At 33.7% G+C, this 21,825-nt stretch overlaps 1 protein-coding gene across 1 annotated transcript in view; it reads right to left on the bottom strand.

Moving 5' to 3' along the window:
- LOC118197537 (puratrophin-1-like) overlaps window positions 1-21,825 on the bottom strand; it is a 329,078-nt gene that overhangs the window by 249,715 nt on the left and 57,538 nt on the right. The window contains exon 2 of the mRNA XM_085811921.1: window positions 9,670-10,152. Within this exon, the coding sequence (XP_085668047.1) occupies window positions 9,670-10,152 (483 nt within the window). The remainder of the gene's footprint in view (window positions 1-9,669; window positions 10,153-21,825) is intronic.

Here is a 21,825-nt window from a genome sequence, read left to right as displayed (position 1 = left end):
CGACAGAAAAATATTGTTTGTAAAAGCTTCTAAAACCCAGGCACTTAATTTTTTCAGGAAGGTGTTAGAAAGTTAACCTCTATTTGACTCAAGACACATCTTACTTTCTTAGATTTCCGAAAAGTATCATATTTGTTTACCTTTTAGTCTCATAAAATTAATTAATTATAACAAATATAAAAACAATTAAAATATTTATTTGCAACTTAACTCAAAGTTACAAAAATTGAAACAATTCATAAAATTAACTTCCGCTTTCTGCGGGTTGGACAGACAACAATGGCTCAAACTATTTACAAACCAGGTTTAAATTTAATGTCTAACAACTGGCTTCGCTAACCACGAAATTTCTAACATAATGTCAATCAAAGACACATTCATCAAACTCGTAGTAATAGCACTAAAGGCAAAACTCGAAACGACAGATTCAGCATAAATAACATTCTAAATTAAGTGTTGTGAAGCGTCATTTCTTCTGGAGGTTCTTTATCTTATTTTCTTTTATCTTATATTATGCTACCAAGGTATTTATTATTCAATGGTAATGCCATAAGATCTGACATAAAATATCTTTTAAAACTACGTATTGCTTAAGCGAGAAATTTAGAAGTAATATACGCATTTTTTTTTTTTTTTTTTTTTTTTTTTTAATTTTGAATAATATACTTAATTTATGCAGCTTATAATGTATCTAAATCACGTGATTTATAACAAACCAAATAATTAATTTACAAAAAAAAAAAAAAAAAAAAAAAAAAAAATTAACCCACTGTTTTAATAAATCGAAGATGCTTTTAACTTTACATGGCGCTCCAGCGCCCGAGCGGTAAAGTCACTGAACACTGGTACTTCAGTTCGGGGTTCGAATTCCTGCGAACGGACTGGATGCACAGGCGTTTGCTTGATTTTCCCCATGTGTAACGTGTATCCGAGTCAATTTCCCTTCGGAAGTCCTCCATCAAAGTATCCCGCCCCCTGAGGCAGATATCCCTCTACAGCTTTGCCAAAATTAAAGAAATCAAACCGATCTAACTCCACAAGCTTCGATACATAATACACGTTTGTGTACCACCTAACACCGAGGTTTTCCTATTCAAGTCTAAGTTACAAATAATTCTCACATCACATGGGCTTTCGGCTTAAACATGCATCACATGGGCTTAAACATGCTTTCGGAAGTATTCCGAACTTTTGTAAAGGCTATAGCTATTACAAAATGCTCTAGAATTTGAAGAAAGCCTTGAAGTTTGTTTACGGGATTACTCGCCTTTAGGACGCGAAGGCCATTTTTTTGTGCACTGTAAAATTAAATTCATAAACGGGCCTTAATGTTAAAATAGGAATTAATTTATGTTAAAATAATGTAGTGAGTTAAGTTTTTAAAACATCAATGTGCATTAGAATTGGAATACATAAGCATTTAAAAACATTAATAGGCATCATTGGTGAGCATGAAATTTGGAATGAGACAAATAAATTTAAAAAAAAAAAAAACTCGGTAAAATATTTAATTTTGGAAATAAATTTAGCTTCTCTTTTAATAACTTCCAGGGAATAAAATTTATGATTCAAGATCTTTCTTACCGACAAAAACAAGCAACGTTATTAAACAAACGTAACAAAAATAAGCAGAGTTATTATTGTAATATCACATTATTCCAGCAGGTGTCGTTGGCGTCACTTTTAAAATTTCACTTAATCAATCTGTGCGTAGGATGAAGCATACACGAAAGGCTTTCTACGCTCACGGAACTATCATTAATGAGAAGACGCTTAATTGCAACTCCTTTCAGAAAAAGGCTGAAATTACTTTGATGAAATAATTACCCATTGTTCGCTTCTTCGTTTCGTAGCTACTTTTCCTCAGGAAACAAAAAAGGAAGAGACAGAGGTTCGAAATGGAAAGATAAGTGAAAGATGCATTCTGATGTTCAGCTCAATCACTTCGATTGTGTGCATGTGTGTAAGCCAAATATAAGATTCTTTCAGGGTTGTAACCCAGTTCACAAAATGAGACAACAAAACTGAAAATGAGGTTCAGCAGCGATTGTTTTCACTTTGGCTGTCCCAATCAGAGGATTTAGAGATTGTTAAAATCTGATCACAACGATAAGAAATGGACACAAACAAAGATACTGATAAACCGGACAACGCGACTAAACGTAACTAAGAACCTTTTTAGAAATTAAAGAGTTATTATAATCTGTAAATTAGCATGTTTGCGTTTGCTAATCACAAGGAATGGAGTTCTCGAAATTCCAGGAAGAATTCAAGATTGTTTTAGAACATGAAGGTTTCAGGAAATTCAGTTCGAGATGATAGATTTGATTGGATTGTTTAGCAAGGGAAAAGTACGGTTCAGTGTTACGTTCCTAAAAGAAGGGATGTTGCGTTTTTAATAAAAACTCATTATTCACGTTCAACATGAGAAAAACGGTGAAAAGAATGTGCAAAGAACCCGTTCGATGAGTGTGAATACAATCCAAAGAAAAATACATATGTTTCGAGGTTTTTAACTATTCTAAACTAAACTCAGTGGCGCAACAGCCCTAGTGGACCTCGGCCTGCAGTACCCCGAAATCTGCTTTCTTGACCTTGGGTCCCGGAATGCATCAACATATGCCCTAGGCAAGCGGTTAGCTTGTCACAGGGGCCCCGGTCTTTAGTGCCCAAGCGAGACGGTACTCATTTTATCGACCCAATCAAGGGATGAAAGGCTGAGTCAAACTTGCTCAGTCTGAGGATCGAACCCCGGACCTGTGGTGCAGCAGCCCGACGCGCTAGCCACTTCGTCACCGGGCGGTCTTTTAACTATTCTGTAACTGGTAAACCACTCTATCGAGTGTTACAAATATGCCAAATAAATTGCAGAAAACCATGTACAGTTTACCGCATTTTTTTAAATCTAATAAGTATTTTTTTTCTTTTTTAATATAAAGTCGTTCAAAAGGGGTGCGTCGTAGGATGATGGATGTCGTTTTGGAATAATGGATTTTCCTGACTTACTAGTTCCTCCAAGATAATACGTTTTCCAAAAATCATTAATTCATGTAAGAATATTATTACTATTAATAAATAAAAATTACAAATGGAGGAGAAACAAGCTAATGTGAAATTTAAAATCAGAGGAGAAGCAACTTTTGTTTGGTGTAGACTTCGAATAAAACGATATAGATTTCAAAAGTGACAAGACACAGACCCCTCTTCTTCAGGATAAACAAACAAAAAAAAGTAACCTGTATCTTGGATTTTATAGAATTTAATTTAATATAAATGATGACATTTTTTTTTTTTTAAATTGAAAAAAAAAATACTCATATAAACGCGCTTTAAATTGGTATACGTTGAACTGGTCAATTCTGATGAAAACTCGCATTTTTATTTTATTCATTCATTTGACAGAGGAAGCCTATTTAAAATTTATTTTCGTTCCTGAATCAAAAGAAGAGATACTGTACACTTACACAGATCGAAACCTTCTCTGAATCTGAACCCGAGCCCAATTACGACCAAAGAATTTGTGACAACTAGCATCGTTAACCATTACATCGATCAAGGCAGAAATAATACTTTGCATCAAATTTCTTTAATTGAGTTATCGAACTAGTTGGATTAAAGTAAAACTCAATAGGGCTATCTGCTTGAGAAGAAGAATAACGTCGCAGAGCAATTTTTAAGGCAAACTGACATATTTACGTTAATACAGAAGGAAAACAGCGAAAGCTTCCATGCATTCAACCTGTTCACCTGGATAATGAGGCTGGGTCGAATTACCAGTGCTAAGCTATTTTACTTTTCTGCCGCTGGTGAACCTTAAATCTTTTGATTAACTGGGAATGATACGCGACCTTCTTCTTTTAGAAAATATACTGCTGATATAAACGTTTACAAAAATCGCTGCATGAAAATGCATGTTGAACAGAAAGTGTTCTGTTAATAGTCTTGCAGCAAGCGAAATAATTATTATACAGAAATATACTGTTTTAAAAATGGCTCATTTTGTTACACTTATAAGCAATGTACTTAAGAAGATTTTTTGCTATTTATATTGGCCTTCAAAGCCTTCAAAACCATCTAGGTTCATAATTTGTATACCCCCGCGGCCGAGACTGCCTAGGTGCAGATCCATAACAGTAGCTTTGCAGTGTTCTCTACGTCGACGCCAGGGGGGCAATTATCAGTAAAATAATTTTGAACCACTCAGACGGTATAGTGCTTGGGGAAGCCTACTGCGGAACCGAAGGGCCCGGGTTCGAATCCCAGAGAAGGCGTGGATGTTTGTAAATGTATAGTGTCCGTGTGGCATGGGGCACTCTAAATATGCAGCGAACCGAAAGTCCTCTCGAGAGGTTGGAGGTAGGAAAAGAGTGTGGCAGACTCTCATACCAGTGCCCCGGGTGCCCTCCATCAAAATTGGGGGAGGGGGGATTGAGCGGAGTCGTACTGTCACCTGTAATGGTGCTCAAGCCTGTTGCCAATGACAGTCGCAATCTTGCTGTCTTTGTCACGATGAATTTCGTGGGCTTGTTCTGATGTTACTGTCAGACAAGTGAGATAACGTCGCAACAACAACAAATAATTTACGTTTAGTTTTACAAAGAATATTAACAAGGCGCAGAGAATTCTGCTAACATGCACGCTTCATTTTTCAGTACATGTAGCTTCGCGAGATGCTATACAGATCCAGTTTATCAGTCACGCGTCGCCGGGTTTTTCTGAGTTTTCTAAGAGATCATGTTATTGAAAAATTATACTTCTTAAATTAAAATCTGAAATTTTATCCTCCCTTTCGATTCCATTCTTATTTATTATAAATGAGAAAAGCGAACGTTTTTGCAATAAAAAAATTAAAAACTGGAAAAAATTTATAATTCATTTGATGGAATATTTATTATATGCACAACGCATTCCGAGCAAAGTTACGACCCTTTCCAGAAATGAGTATGAGAAAATGGACTTATATAATAGTTGTTTTCAGGGACACCTTAGCTCATGGGACCGCTGGGTACATGCCGAAGGGGCTCACGAACATAGAGGGCCCATGCTAAGCTGTGTAAGCCAATTGATTTGCCATTATTAAAAATACATTTGACATTTAAATTAATTGTATGTAATCTAAAATCAAAATTATATATGATGTGTTAAAATGTAAGTTACTGATAGCTAGGACAGATTCGTGTCTGCATATTTTTTATCCGAGGCAAAGAGGTAAATGCTCGCCCCTGTATATGTTTGGCACAGTTCGGGGGGAGGGGAGGGAAGTAATGAGCTAATTTGTTTAAAAAAGTTTAAAATTGCATATTTTTTTAGGTTCAAATTTTGATTAGAAACTTAAAAAAAAAATTAAGTAACGTTTGGATCATGTATATAGTGTATAGTGTATATGACTTCTAATCTTTCAACTCTATAGTTATAGATTTGGAAAAACAATTTCGCATTTGTCCAGAATCCTTAAATGAAGATTTTTGTAAAGGTCGATCATTGGTAGCATTGACATCAGAAAATACTGCGCATGGTCTTGGATGAAATAATGAGTAATAGGAGATTAAATGTGCGCGAGACAGCAACAAGATTGGATCTATCTGAAACTCTTTTGCGCATTCCGCATGAACACTTCACACGAGCAAAGTCTCTGCAAGATGGGTCACTTAACCAGTCAGCTACTCTGACTTCTTTCAGTCTTTCAAAACTAGCAACGTGGACTTAAAGGAGCTTGACTTCGCTTTACAGCCCAGATTTAGCTTCAAGTAATTATTAACTGTTCTCTACACAAAACTAAGACCTTAGCGATTTAATGATGATGATGGCGTTAAAAGAACAGATATGGAACATTTTGAAGTCAAACATTCAAATTACTTTTTCAGTGGCAAAGAGCTGCTTACTAAACGTGAAAACTGTATCGAAGTATAGAGAGATCATGGTGCAGGAGGGGGACTGCTAAATTTTTCTTTTAACAGTAAGGGCGAAAACATTTGGAACTATCTGATATATTTACCATGTTCTCAGCAGAAATGCTTCCAAGAACATTAGTAAGATCTGGAGATCAGTGTTACTTGCAGAAAATTTTGCTGTCAGATCCACAATGATCAATTTAATGGATTGGAGACTTTTCTTTCAAAAATTTACGAATATTTAGGTCCCAATGCAGTGATCAGATGCAATCTTTGAAATCCTCATTCAGTTTTCGAATTCGTTGTGTTTTGGCTAAAATTCGTGCTCGCAAATGTCCGAGCGGGTAACACTGGCAACCAGTCCTGGTATGTTAGGTTAGGTTATTTAATTACGGCAAAGCTTCGAGGGCTATCTGCCCAAGGGATGGGATGCCTTCGTGGAGGACTTTCTAAGCTGGCTCGTTTACACGTTACACATGGGGAAAACCACGAAAACACCCATGCAGCCAGCCCGTTCGTGGGATTCGAACCTCGGACCGAACTACCAGTGTTCAGCGACTTTACCGCTCGGCCGCTGGTGGGCCCCCAGTCCTGGTACGATTCATGGTGAACGGGTTCGCGACTTTCGAACTTTCCACATGTGGTAGCTTGAGTATGAGATGGTTTCATTGATATATTCTTCACGAAAGCATAACCCCCCCCAAACAAAATAACCTCACATGTTTTATTGTAATCGATTGATTAAAGTATTAGTCTTTAAAAAAAAGCATATCTTTCATCAGACGAATGAATTTTTATTGTAAAAAATTTGAACTTGAGCACAATATAATATGCCAACTAATTCTGTTTTAAATATGATCAATTGAGAGGCTGAAAAATAAAATTTTATAACTTATTATCATATTTCTATAATATAAGCATTATTCCAAAGTCATTAAGATTTAATGTCACTTCGTGCTTTCCCTTTACTTTACTCCGCTTCATCAGTTAATTCTGCGTACTTCAGTGTATTAAAATTCGCAAATAGGTGCTTTTGTTAATTTCTGTTCGCACCAATAAACAAATTTAATGTCTAATTTTTGGCCTAATTTATTTATTTTTTTTTATTTCAGTTTAAATCTGTCACTTTATAGCGTTCGTTGTTTTTCTCTTTCTTCAGGTTTCATTTTTTTCAAAAACTACGTTTTTTAAAATTTCTTTCCCAAGAAGCATATCTTTTTAATATATTCTTTTTGTCCGTTATTTCAGAATAAAAAGAGAGAAACTAAGCTTTTTAAGACATGTTCTTTTATATCAATATCAGTTACACTAGAAATAGTCAGAATATTTTTTTTAAATCTTTCACAAAGAACTTAAAATTATTGCCTTAAAAAAAAAAAAAAAAAAAAAAAAAAAACTGGTACTCGTACTAAACAATTCATTTTATGTTTTTATTATAAACAATAGATCAACTCAAAAAAAATAAATAGAGAGAGCGAGAAAGATTGAAAAATATTGTCTTTTCTTATATGTTTACATTCCAGTCTTTTCAGAGAATGACTTTAAATGAGTAGGTCAGGTCATACAAGTGCCAGGACATAGTCCGATCCTGTGTGTAATATTGTGATAAAATTGATAACAATTATGGTTAGCATTTCAAAGGTGGTAATTGAGAGTATTTTTTAGAGAATGTGCCAGACTATTTAATAATCTGTAACTGCTCCTAAGATAACTGTAAGCGAAACCAACTTTACAGTTTCGCGCAAATTAAATATCAATACAAAACGGCAAAACCTAGAACTAAGCATCTTATTCAATAATACATTTTACGCACAAAAAACAATGAGACAAACTATTGAAAATGTGATATGTATTTTATTTTTAAACGTCCTTATTTAGCCTCCCGATGCTATTCCAATAAGTTTTATGTGATAAGTCTGTTGCAAAAAACTACAGGCAGTTTCGTCGTCCATATTCAGTTATCAGACTTACGGCGAACTAAGAAAAATAAGACTTATAGTCCAAATTAAAAGGGAAATAGTACAGAATTACTGATGTTAGTAGCATGATGCTTTGTAGGAAAGTTTAGCTTGTGCAATACATATACGTGAACAAATTAGCCTCAATACATTATCAGATTCAATGTTCCGCCTTACTTGCTTGGGGAACATTCATGAACCTGACTCGGAACAGGGAGCTTACTAAAGCTATGTTCAATAAATGTGGGAAGTAGACAAGATACACAGGAAGGGTATACGAAACCCTTTATTTTTCACTCTTTACAATGATTTCCGTACTTCAGAATACAGAGACCAACCACTTGTGGTCTGAACGTAAGAATATAAAAATATTAACTAAACTCTAACTTAACTTTGAAATAATAAACAAGGGCCTACGTGGAAGATTGGCCGTATATTAACAGGAAGCCGTATGTAGTACAGAGAACTGCTAACACTACAATACGTTTAAAATTATCAAGAGGATTAAACCTCTGGCCTGGAAGACAACCAGCAACCGAGTAAAACTGCTAAGGCAAGCGGCCTGCTTCTCCTAACTCCTTCCTCTCTCTTGCTTGGCAAAAAGCCACAACTTAAGTACTTGGCGTTCGCCAGACAAATTTGCATAAATAAGTTAAAGCTTTTAATTCTGGCCGGAAGTAGAAAATAAGAAGTGATAGTAAAGATTTAAAATAAAAATAAACGTTAGTAAAACTTAAGATCCTTACAACATTAGTTCCAACAATAAATTTTAATGTTAGAAAATAATTTATATACTGCTGTAAAAGATCAGCAGTTTTGAGAAATTAACTTTATTCATTCTTCTCTTGGTTCAGCTGAATTGTTTTGTAACAGAAAATTTTTTTGATACTCCTTAACGTATTCCAAAGTTTAAATTAAATAATTGTAATTTCTTTCCTAAAAAATGAATTTCAAAATTTTCGTAGCTAATTTGGAGCCCCTTCTAGTTATTCACCTGAGGCAAGTGCTTCTCTGCCTCACGCTTGTTCCGACTCTAAGCTAAGGTAAGATTCTAACTCAATAAATATATACTTAATATTATCGACGATTTACTATCAATTTCTTGTGTAACTGTCGTAGGGGTCCATAATGCTGCAGTGACTAATTGATAGCAATTAGAATAAAGCGGTTATGTTGTCTATTAAATTACCACGCATTATTATATTTACTTTAATAAGAAATAACGCAACAGGATTTTTAAAAAGTGAATTTAATTTCTGTCGTGTGAAAACGATGTCCACTATCAGACACCAATACTAGAAATACTGAGTGTTGGAGTAAATTAAAAAAGAAAAATATAGCGCACTGAAAATTAAATTCTTCTTCTGTGAACAAACTAGAGGTATGCCTAAATCTAATGATAATGTACTGGATGAATCTGAAGTTGAGGCTCCTTCATACCAGATGCAAGTTCGTCGCGAGACTTTTTTTTAAAATTTTGTAACCTATAGAATAAAAACAAAAGTTTCAGTAACCTAGAGTAAACTCTTTAGTGATCACAATCTTCCCTAAAAATCTTTGAGAATACAAAGATCAGTATTAAACATTGCCTCTTTAAGACAATCACCTACACAGGAGACCAAAAATATATGGAATCGTGGATTTTAGTTTTTTAAAAAGTTCACTATGTTTTTCTACTTCTGTTACCTCAGGAAAACGTTTGAATGAAAACTTTTGTTTGTGAGTTACCCATTCCTTTTTTTATCTGGCTTTGACGGCTAAGAAAGGGAGGGAATTAAAAGAAATTAAAAGAATATATAAGGTAATTCTTATTCTCTTACCTTGTTCGGCCTTGACCATCTGGAGAAGTTTACGTGAGGAAGTGCATTACGTAAAGTTGACTTAGAAGATGCAATTTGATGCGCAAGTTCGTTTTTCGCGCTTTGGCAACGAGTCAGTGTCCCTTGATTTACCTCTTGATTCTCTTGATAAAATTTTTCTGTCGCCGTGACACCACGACTGTGCCGCCAACAACGCTTTCGCGTCTCATCGGTTTGAACACCCTTGGCGACTTTAGTGCGACGTTTGATGACGGCATAGCCGGCTTCAGGAAACTTTATTTTCAATGGAGAAGCTGGAGCAGCCATCAGAGTTTCGGATTCAATCTGGTTCCATGGCAGCCTATTGGATACTCCGTCTTTCTCTGAATTTCTGGTTGGAGAAAGTGTATTTTCTAAGAAATCAGTATAAGTTCCATTGGAAGTCAAAGTTAATGGAAGCTTGATATTATTTACATCACAACCATTATTTTCTTGTACAGAAACCTGTAAAATAGTAAAGGATTTGATTTAATTAATTTCTAACATTTCTACAATTCATATCAAAGAAAAACTTTCTTTCTAGCAAAATAAAATATGTAAAAAAAATATCCCTGCTGCTAAATTTTTAAACAAACACTGATGATCAAATTATACTATTTTTCTCATCATAATAACAAATTTTATTAGCATGCTGAGAGGACTAATTTCCATTAAATTAATAAACTCATTAAAACCTTTATCTGTTTAAAAATGGTTGCCTTAATGTAGGGCTTAACAGAAACTAATTTATATCAATTTATATACGGAAAAATCTTCCGAAACATTGCATGCTACCAACCATTTCGAATCATCAGGTATCCAAACCATGTCAAACCAACAATGTTCCGTGGTTTTATCCATCCAGGCACTTTTGATACCTATAGGGTCTTTCTATACTATTAAAGGGGGGATTTGTATTTGGAAAACAAATCATGACAAACTAGTATATAATTGTTCATATCACGTTACAAAGACCTTGATATAAACTTATTCTGAACTCCAAATATAAGTTAATGAACTGCAGATTAACATCCACAATTTACGCTATCACATATAATAAGACTTGCTTTAGTTTTAACTCAAAATAGGTGATAGTTGTTATAGAATAGCTTATGTGAGAAGCGTTCTAATGCTTTATAACATTAGTGTCATGAATAGCAAAGCAAATTTTCAAGTACTTGTGTATTAGCCAATCAAAAAATAATTTCGGGATACTTAAGGGCGAAGAACACAATGACAGGAGACCAAAAGTTAGTTTAATAGAGGTAACCTAATTTAATTATAATACATTTCTACATTTTCTTTCAGATTAATTATGTTGTATGAAGCAACACTTGTAGAACTATTAGGTATTTTTGAAAGCAGGAGAGATGAAAAATGAGCAATGTCCTCGCCGGGACTTGAACCACGAACCTCTCGAATTCACGTCGAGCGTGCTGCCACTACACTACGAAGGCATGCTAAGAAGGCGGGAGAAATACCTTATATACTCCTCCTTTTAAAGGGAGACTAAGGTTTTAGGGAACCCAATCGCCAAATCCTGACGGTGAAGAATCATTATTCACCACTTTTTTAGTTCGGGCGCCACTGTAGAGACATTAGGTTATTTCAAAGCAGGAAAGATGTGAAAAATGAGGAATGCCTCGCCGGGACTCGAAACACAGACCTCTGGAATACGGGTCGAGCGTGCTGACCACTACACTACGGAGGCATGCTAAGAAGGCGGAAGAAATACCTCATGCTCTTACTTAGAATTTATTATAAATTTAGTCACATATCTTTTGATAAGGCTAAGTTAAGGACTTTCAAACATACATCTGGTGATTTCTAATCTGCACTGTGCTATCATACAACAACCCATTTCCCTCCCTTGCAATTCTTTGATTTATATGTTTTCCTATCTATAAAAAACGAATATCTATATAATTAGTTCATATTTTGTAACCGCATATAAACGAGCACGTGGATAAAATAATAGAGATAATACAAAATTCAAGATGCCATAATATTAAATTTATGCTGTCTCCTCTAATATTTCATTGTGTTTATGATACTAATTTTTGTTTCGAGTCATTTGTTGATTATTATTACCATTATTGTATAGAGCTGAACTTAAAAAAACATCTGAACAATGGCATCATAATTGAACATCTTAATTAGAGACAAGAAACTAGAAAAGAAGACTAAGAAAACTAGACTGTTTAATCTCACGAACAGTAGAGTTAATTATATTGCATGGAAAGAAATTGTTCATTTTCTTTCCCACGTTTTTTATTCTTTAAATGCGTTCCTGAATGCAAACTTTGCTAGTTTTGGTTTTTAACATAATTTGAAAAGTTTTAAATAGCATTTTTATATGTAAAAAACCAGTCTGGCATCAACGGAATTTTATATCTCCGGATTGCAATACTTATACATTACATAATGCAATACTTATACATTTCAATAGGCTCCAAATGTAAAATAAAACATTAAGTTTAAAAAAAAAATTAAGTGCAGTAAGCTGCAGTAATTCAGAGGTTAATAATTAAAATCAAAATATATTCAAATATCACATTCAATTTGGCAATATAGTAATTGGTACAAAAACGTAAATAAACCAGTGTACCAATTTATTGCAGCAAAAAGTAAGTACATGAAGATTGTGAAAATATATATCTAGCTTCATGTACTTGACTCTTTTCATAACAATTGATACAGTCACAACTTTTATGCCAATTCATTTTTTATTGCAACACTGAATGTAACATCTGAATTTGGTTTGAATTTATCTTGATTTTAATTATATATATGTAAAGTATAAAATATGAAACAAAATTATTTAACTTAATTGGGACCAAATGACAACAGACCTTCAAATGCATTAATTTTAATTAAGCACATCTCCTCCTCAACGATACGCTGTGCACCGTTTTTCGTCATTCTGAAAGATGTTACGTCGCTCGTTCCCTACAATACTCTGCACTGCAACGTCTTTGGCCCAACTGGCTGCTCAGGATTAACACAAAGACTTTTCGGCTTTGTGTTACGACCGCAGTTAGTTACGCATTACTTTTTCTCGCCTGTTTGAATAAATCACATCTCTCGCTTCGTCTTCTTTCTGTACTGCTGAAGAAAATGTAAGTGCACACTTAAAACTTTTTGGGAGCAGATTGCTCCTTTATGCTCTGCTACTCAATATGTCTGAACAGCGTAATCCAGTAATAAAGATATAATGTTCTCATCCAAGGATTTTATGGTTCTTTTAAGAGTTTACGACATCTATTACGCCGTCTGTATTGCACGTCATACCGATTACCACTCCGACCATGACTAAAAAGTGAAAACGTACATGACTGCGATCCTCTAAACTACAACATCATATACATATATGTGTGTGTAATAATTTAGATATCGGCTATGTATACATGCATAAAGATGTTGCAGCAATCATATCACACTAACACACTTTATTTCTTCACAAAACAGTTCTTTACAAGACAGGTACAATACTAAGACAGCGCAAGAACATGCACCGATTCTTTACAAATTCCAACATTACTATAGATTGAAGCGCTATGTAAGAGCATACGTCATTAGCGTTATGTAAGAATCATATGACAAGAATTACTTTTGAAATGACGTAATTAAGATAAATTTATTAAAAGCAGTTACTAACTTTATTGTAAAAAGCAACCAAATTAAAAAGCGCAGAGTTGACAGACTATATCATATTAAGTTGGAATATTGTTTTACATATTTTTACTTCCTTGTACGAAGTAAAAAGGAAGTATTGTAATCGCGAAAAGCTTCAGGCAGCAGATTTCAACGAAAATATCCACTTTGACCGCTTTCGAATGCAATTTAACGATGTTTTTGCGTAATATCTATACGTAAGGACAGAATAAAAGACTCTTTTCCTCCAAAAAAACTAAAAAACTGCTTTAAAATGAATTCTGAAGAGAATTTTTCGTGGCGTCTGTACGAACGTATGTACGTACGTGCGTACGTACGTATCTCGGATAACTCAAAAACGAGTAGCCTCAGAACGTTGAAATTTTGTATATAAGGCTACTATAACATGTAGATGTGCACCTCGTATTTTGGTTTCAATCGGCCCCGCCAAATGCATATAAATATATCCACTCTGTTACCCGGTTTAGTGATCTCAGTTTCTTTACTCTTATATGTTTGTAAATTGTACATTTTTTGTTTTAAAAATGATTGAATTATGTTGTTTTGATCTTCCCGTTAAAGTTCTTATGCCTTTCGTAATTCTGGAAGCAATATTTGTACAATTATCAACAATTTGAAAGCTGTCTAAGTGCGGTTAAGTTTTAAATAACATGGTGGACATATTTGTTTACATTTGAAACAGCAGAATTGTAGATTTGTTGCCAATCTAGAGACACTAAGCTTCGCAACACAAAAATAACGCCTTCATTTATTATTACGAATTAAATCATTCTTAATCCTTTCTGGAATTTTTTCGAGAAAATAAGTATTTAAGATTTACTTCGTAATTTTTAATACAGATATTTTGAGTTTTTATGTATTTTTGCCTTGTTGCGAAGTGAAAACTGAATTAATTGAATGAGAAATACTCAATCGTCTGAGAAAAACTGTTTCTTTTTCGTTTTGTTTGCTTAATTTCTTTTATACATCATTCTAGCTTTGTTATAGTATTTGAATAGAACATGTGGCAACGATTAGATAATTCTTTAAATGATATAAATTTTGTGCATTCTGAGTTATAATATGAACGAAATATAATACTGTTAAGTAAACCTAGCGCCAGAGTGTCGCTATGGTAAACAAAGTGAATTTTAAAGAATGCATTTATTCTATTGTGGTTTATGCGCTGTCGGAGAAGTAGGTTTAATTCAATCTAATAAGTTAAATGAAATGCAAGAAAAAAATGCGTATAATTTAATATTCCGTACAAGGAAGTCATGTGGTGTACACATCAGATTTTTCATCTTGTATATCTTGGACAAATCGACATTTTTTTTCTATTCTGTAAGGAATGGAAATATTAAGCGAGACATTAAAAATTAAATTAAATTTACGCAATCTAGCAATTATAAATTTCAGGTAAATTTGCAAAGCGTATTACTAACACAATTGGTAAATTTGATAAATAAATCATTGATGAAATTGAACTTATTTATTTATTTGAATTATTACCCTGTCGTCACCTATGAAATGTCCAAGACCTAAACCAGCGCCAGGGACATCTCTTAATTCTTCGTCACGATAAAATTCGCGGACTTGCACTGATGTCCCTATTAGCCAAGTGATACATGTCATAACAACAGGAACCCATATTAATTATTAAATATGTTACATAACACTTTTATAATTTAATTAACAACATGAAACCATATTAATTATTAAATTTGTTACATAATACTTTTATAATTTAAATAACATAATGAAACCATATTAATTATTAAAGTTTTACAAAACACTTTTATAATTTAAGAGACACATTAACATCTGGCGTAGGTGGCAATTAATTACTGATTTTGCGATGTTATTTATGTTTTACCTTTTGCGAGAGATAAAAAATTGTCGACGGGATTTTAAACTGATTATCTCATCAGGTAAAGTTAAAAATTAAGGCGAAAATGTATTAAATGCAATTTCTTTAGAAGTGTAGATCGGCATTAATTCTTTTAGCAACTGTTTATGATGGTAGAGTTAACAAAAAAACATTCTGAAATTAATGAGGAGTAGCAGAATACCCACAGCAAGAAATTCCTCCATTCGCTACCAACAAACTATTACCACTATTAGTATGAATCTTGCCCCCTTCTATGATTAAAATCAACTATTGCTTTTATTTTTATTTGGTTTCACCCAAGAGGTCAATAATGTGTGTGACCAAATGAACAGGGAGAGGAAGTCTGATGGCTACGTCAAAACTTTTCGTTTGTTAACATGTTAAGTGGCTACGCCTATCCATTTTTTTAATTTCATGTAGAAAAAGAAACGATATGCATTAGTCATAGATGAAAGAGATAAGATGAGTAGCTAACCAATGGGTGTAACTGATCGCATGTGCATAACGAAGGACGAAATCCGTCTAGAATATGTACTTACAGGATATTCAACAAGAATGAAACTACTCTGAGCGTTTGGTATAAAATGACTCTTCGAAATGGAGAAGCCACTGAAGAATCTATAGATAGGAGAAATAAAGTTTTACCGCAAATTTTAGCTCTTCTAAAGATTTACAATTTTCAATGCATGAACCTCTGTTATGTACCATGTGTCCAAACGTCAGTTGAGTTCTCGCCATTTATTGGGTATGTGCAAGCATTCTTGCGTGTTTCAATGGAAGAATTCCGTTAAGTTTTAAAACACACTTGGCTTTCGATCTCAGTAATTAAGTCGGTAATTCGACCATCCCAGTAATTAAGCCTTGCCTTTTATCAGGTAATTTTTCCACACTTCTGCTGAGGTTGTCTTTCCCCCGGTTGCTGTAAAAGAAACACGCGAAGATTATTTTGTTGGGTTACAATTTTCTTTAAGGATAGAAATCCAAATCCTTAAAGAAAATTGCAAACGGCCGCAAGAAATGGTGTTATGCTGAAGCAATATCTGCTGAATAGCAGAGATGTGGTACCTTCTCCCACCAAATGTTCTGTAACTTTCCCTGGTTCCGAAACTCAATAATTACGTTGTTGTATCGGAATACCTTTTCGTAAAGATTCACTAACATTTAGGTTTTTTTTCAACAGGGTATTACAATGATGGTCCAGCTATGGGCAGTGCACTTCTCCATTTAATATTTGGTTTGGCGATAAAAACTCCAAACTGGTCACTCTGCTGAAATACACCAGATATTTAGCAGAAAATTTTGTGAATGTAATCCTTGTTTTGCAAGAAGGGCCTTGTTTGCAGCAGATCCTTGTTTTGCAGATTTAGTGAATATAATCCTTTTTGTAAATCTTCCTGAAATATAAACAATCTACCGTGCTTTGACAATTTCGCAGAGTATTTTTTATCACCACTTGTTTGATGCAAATATCCAGATGAGTTCTGTTGGACAAGGTTTTAAAGACATCTATTCACTCTCCTCTTCCCATCTCTTTACGATAAATCATGTAGCACAAAGTATACAAATTTACCACAAATCCGAAGGCATGAATCACTTTCTCCAGTGTCACCCTGTCAGCCTCGAACTTCTGCATAAATTCCAATACGGTAATTTTGTTGTCACTGAAACTTTTAAACAGATCCTTGTCCTTAAATTCTGAAATTATCCTGATCTATTTGCTTTCCAAACTGCTTCTCATTACTGGCACTTGAATTGATACAGCATTATTATCATGCGTGCCTCGCATTCAAATGTGATTCCATCTTACATACATTAACAGAATTTTTATTTCATTGCATGTTGTGGTCATAAACATTATTTTCTTTCACCATCAGAGAGAGAAACTGTAAATCATCGCAATGTTTCTGTCACAGAAACGTGAAAGTGACATAACGGCCTCTAGGCATAACATTACTCTCTGGGCCTGAGCCCGATTGCCTATAGCCTCCACCAGCTTTCTAACCTACAGCAAAATCCAACTTAAAAGACATCTCTATACGATTCATCGTTTGCTGATTGAGTTAAACCGGTTTGGTGCAAACCAAAAGAGTCGGTTCTTAAGTTACTTATTTTGCGTTAGATGAAAGCCAGATCTGGAACATAGATATACCGTACCGTAAATTATTGCACAATGTACGAATTTTCAGTTAGAAAAATATTTAAAGATGAATGAACAAGCTTTTCAATCCTACCAGAATAAGCATCGAGACTAAGATTTGTTAAGCATACAAAGTAAACTTCTATATCGAGCAATTGGAACCCAATATTGGAAACAAACAAGTAGTGCACACGTGGAAACAGTCAATGAAGGATAAGTTGCAGTTTCCTTTGTTTACAAAAATTTTACTGCCAGTCCGGGTTAAACAGATAGATTAATTCAACGCTATATGATTTTATGCAAAATATTGCAAAAATAAAAACATGAGCGAATCACAGGAAAGTTTGTGCAGAATTTTATTCAAACGAAGTTTTCCTCATAGTTCATGAAGCTAACGAGAATTATTTATGATGATTTAGACAAAAGTTTTAATAACAATCCATGATTTATTTAAATTTAACTTTATTTAAGTTATATAAGAATCTAGAGAGTTAACCAGTATTCTTTGTAGTTCATGATTATTTAGAAGTTTTAATAATAATCCATGCTTCATTTTAATTACGAGTATTTAGTAAATTACAGCGAGTAAATTTAACGAGTATTTTTCGTAGTTCAATATTAATTAGAAAAAGTTTTAATAATATCCATGCTTTATTTAAATTACATAGCTATGCTTTATTTGAGTTACATAGAAACTCTGGAAATTTCCATTAAAACATGATGCTCTATGAAGTTAAATAGATAATTCTATACTACGTGTAAAACTTTAGGGTGCATTAAAAGGAAGGTATTATACGAGATTTTCCTGTCTGCGTTGAGTATAATTGGCTACTTCAACCGTATAAAACTATTCTCTGTAACGTTTCTTTGATTCCTTCACGTCGCAAATTTTTTATCAAAGGCATTTCTTGGCTTTTTCCATCTCCCCATTCATTGCTTCAAACAGAAATGAACAGCGCAAAGGCAGAAGTATTTAAACGGTGAACCCCTCTAATCACCTGTCACAGATAGCAGAGTATATTAATATACTATTGAAAAATACTCCATACCTGCACTTCCCTGACCAATCAAAGCAGATTAAGCGCCTTTCAGACTACAAATTTATTATCCATACGCGCTTCGTCTTCAACTCCTTTCCGTAATTCAAACAGTTAATCCTGTTGAAACACTTTCCAAATCCTACTCTAATTGGATCCTATAGCTAAAAGAGACACAAATCTTTAGCAATGTAGGTTAAGAAAGCCGGTCTCTGATTGGTCACGCATCGCCGACACAATAAAATACATTTGACAAGCTGTGGAAAGTGATTTTGACCAACGGTTCAATGAATGCGATGGAATTTAGTATTTACTTTTATTTCGGGAGGTTTTACTAACATACCGAGGATAGAAAATAAAACCACAATTGATCGAGAATTAAGATCAATCAGGGATTTGATTGGACGCTGCTTCAACTCCCTGGGGTTGTTTTCGTGAGGCTATATTGAGGAAACCACCCAAAAGAGTAAAGTAATTTGCTATCGAGGATGTGATGCCGAGATATTTCTATAATGACTTAAGAAAGGGACCATTTAATTTAAGCTTAAGATCTAATTCTTCGGATGGTTTCATGCAAAAATTGCAAGCGAAACTGCAGAGCAGATATCATTTGAATATCTTATTCTGCGAATTCATGAAATGATATAATCAAAACCTAAAACACGAGCGAACTTTAAGCCGAAGGCAGAACATACCAACTTCAGTAGTAGTAACCAGATATATTTTGATACTATCTCTGAAAATTTCAGCAATAATGAAATTAGATTTCTGAAAAAATATGCAACTGTGTTTAATGTCATTGCACTTATTTCGCTTATACAAATGCGCTTTGTATTTCGGTTTAAAATTCCAATGCTGACCACATAAAATGAAGCGGTCATAAAATACTTTAAAGAATTTATAGCCTCATTATAAAACTAACATCAAACGAATTTAAGAAATATCTGTAAGCTCTACATACATTTTAAGTATTTCAGTATCCAAAACAGAAATTCTTAATTTTTAATGACAAACTTAAAAAAATTATTTTAAATACTTCACTTATTCTAGGGTTGTGATAAACCTCTCGATAAAAAATTAATAGCTTTAGTAATTAATCAAATTCAAATTTCCTAGCATCAGCTTTAATAAAGCAGGTGTGATGCATTTCAAGAGATATCAGCAAGGGTCTCTCTTACTAAAAGTCTCTGCATTTTTAACAAATGCTTGAGATAGAAAATTGTAAGAAAAAAGAAGAATTAGAGAAAAGGAAAAAGAAAGCCAGAAAATTAAACGAAAAGGAAAGATAAAACAGAGCGATACACAGATAAAAAGGTCCACCAGGAGGAAAAATCGCTAAACCTTGATTAGTTTGATTTGGGTTCGATTTCTCATGAACAAGCTGGCATAGTTTCCCCCTGTGTAACGTAAATACCAGCCAGTTTCCCCTAGAAAATTCTCCGCGAAGTCATTTCTCCCATTGGGCAGATACCCCTTGCGTGGTTTGCCAAAACAGACAATAAACGAAATAACATGGATAAAAAACACCGAGAGAAAGAAACTGCAAAGATGGAATTATATTATTTAATTAAGACACAGTATACTTTCCTACGGGAAAGATTGGTTTCATGAAAGATTTTCTAATATACATTGAGAAAAACAAAAGCCCATGCAGTTGAAAACCATTCCTATGTCGAAATACCAGTGTTTGCAGCTTTAGGCAATCCTGCACTGGTGAGTTTGAGAAATAAAGACTAAAAAAAAAAAAAAAAAAAAAAAAAAAAAAAAAATTCTAAAAAATCTGAAAGTTTTCAGATTTTTAATTTACGCCCAAAGGTAAAATTTTTTAACGTTTTGTGTGTTACCTTCAGTTATTAAATATTATGTTCTTTGCACTTAAACCATAAAATTCAATTCAACAGCAATATCGCAAAATAATTTTAAAATACGAATATCTTTAGAATTTCTGATACACAGGCTCGCGCGCTGGAGATAATTTTTTTTTTCGTCATAGTGTTGCCATTCTTCGCTTTGCCAATCGAAAACAAAATAAGAAATCGATAATAAAACAAATTTCAAATTCCAAATTAGAGCTTCCAGATGACCATATTCGGTGGAAGAATACGTTATTCAAAGTTTGACGGCTCTAGGTACCGTTGTTTTGTCAAAATGCGAGAAACATACATACATTTATGCAGATTTTTTATTATTTAATTTCTTTAAATATAACACAGAGCGGTAATATTTGGTGGCAACAATTTGAAAAGTGAACTGACATTATAGTGAACCAACGCAAAATGCTAAAACGAAATTAACAGCCCTTCTGGGCTAACGCCCTTTAGGCTAATAAGGCCTAGGCTTTCCTCGCAGTCATTGAAACTAGAACTAGCCCACATGCTTTGCATTTAAAGCACACATTTTATTTGTAGCTTCAAAAATTTGCATTAACTTTCAAAAGAAGCTTTTTTTAGAAATGGCTATCAAACTGATAAAATATGCCACGTTTAAAGTATGGAATTAGAATGATTCCTTCGATATTGACAATGCATTGATAACCCGTATCGGCACTAGACATCAGAATTACGATTACCTAACGGGATTCGCGCATTTCGATTTCGTTATTGGAGATTCCGCACGTTTCGCCTTAGGTGAATAATCGATCTTTAGACATCGAGGTGATATTATGGAAGAAGGATGATAAAACCAGTTTGGGATCAAACCTAATCATCTCAGCACGTTATTTTCAAACATGGCACCAGCACAAAAGGAACTCACTTTCAGTCGATAGCTTTTCGAGAATGTATATTTTTTCAAACCTCGAACCAGGTTCACTTAAATTAATTTTAAAGTAAAATGATTTTCTAGTTTTAAAGTCTGACAAATGAATTTGTACACTTTTTCAATACATTATTGTCATTATTAAATACATAACTTACACTTAAAGCAAATAGCTTTATCACAATGCAATATATTTCTAGAATTTAAAAAAAAATTTTGATAATTCGTGACAAAATTTTTCATTTAAAGACAAAAAATATTTGCGTATTTCATATTTTCTCCAGTTATTATTTTTTTTTATTTATATTACAACTACCAATTTGTTTTTTTGTTTTCAAATAACTTTAATACTACCTCTTAGAATTTATGCAAAAAAATACTGTAAATTAATCCCATTCCAGGATCCGGACTCTCTTGTGAACATTGAATATATATGCTAAATAACATTCGGAATATGGCAAAATTTCGTTTCCAAAGTTAAAAAAAAAAAAAAAAAAAAAAAAAAAAAAAAATCGCCCACCCTGCTTGTCATTAACTACAAAAGAGTCTCATAGGTAAATGATCCATTTTCTAAATTTGAAAAAGGCGCTCTTAACGATAAAGATTGGTTTGTGTGCGACAGAATGCAGAAAAGTTGTTCCTTTAAAAGAAAATCGTTGATC

Source organism: Stegodyphus dumicola, chromosome 2 (genome assembly GCF_044657685.1).
Source record: "Stegodyphus dumicola isolate Sdum_Otavi_A_Nest chromosome 2, ASM4465768v1".
Classification (NCBI taxonomy): Eukaryota; Metazoa; Arthropoda; class Arachnida; order Araneae; family Eresidae; genus Stegodyphus; species Stegodyphus dumicola.
The sequence above is the reverse complement of the archived record's forward strand: the minus strand, read 5'-3'. Positions and strand labels throughout refer to the sequence as shown.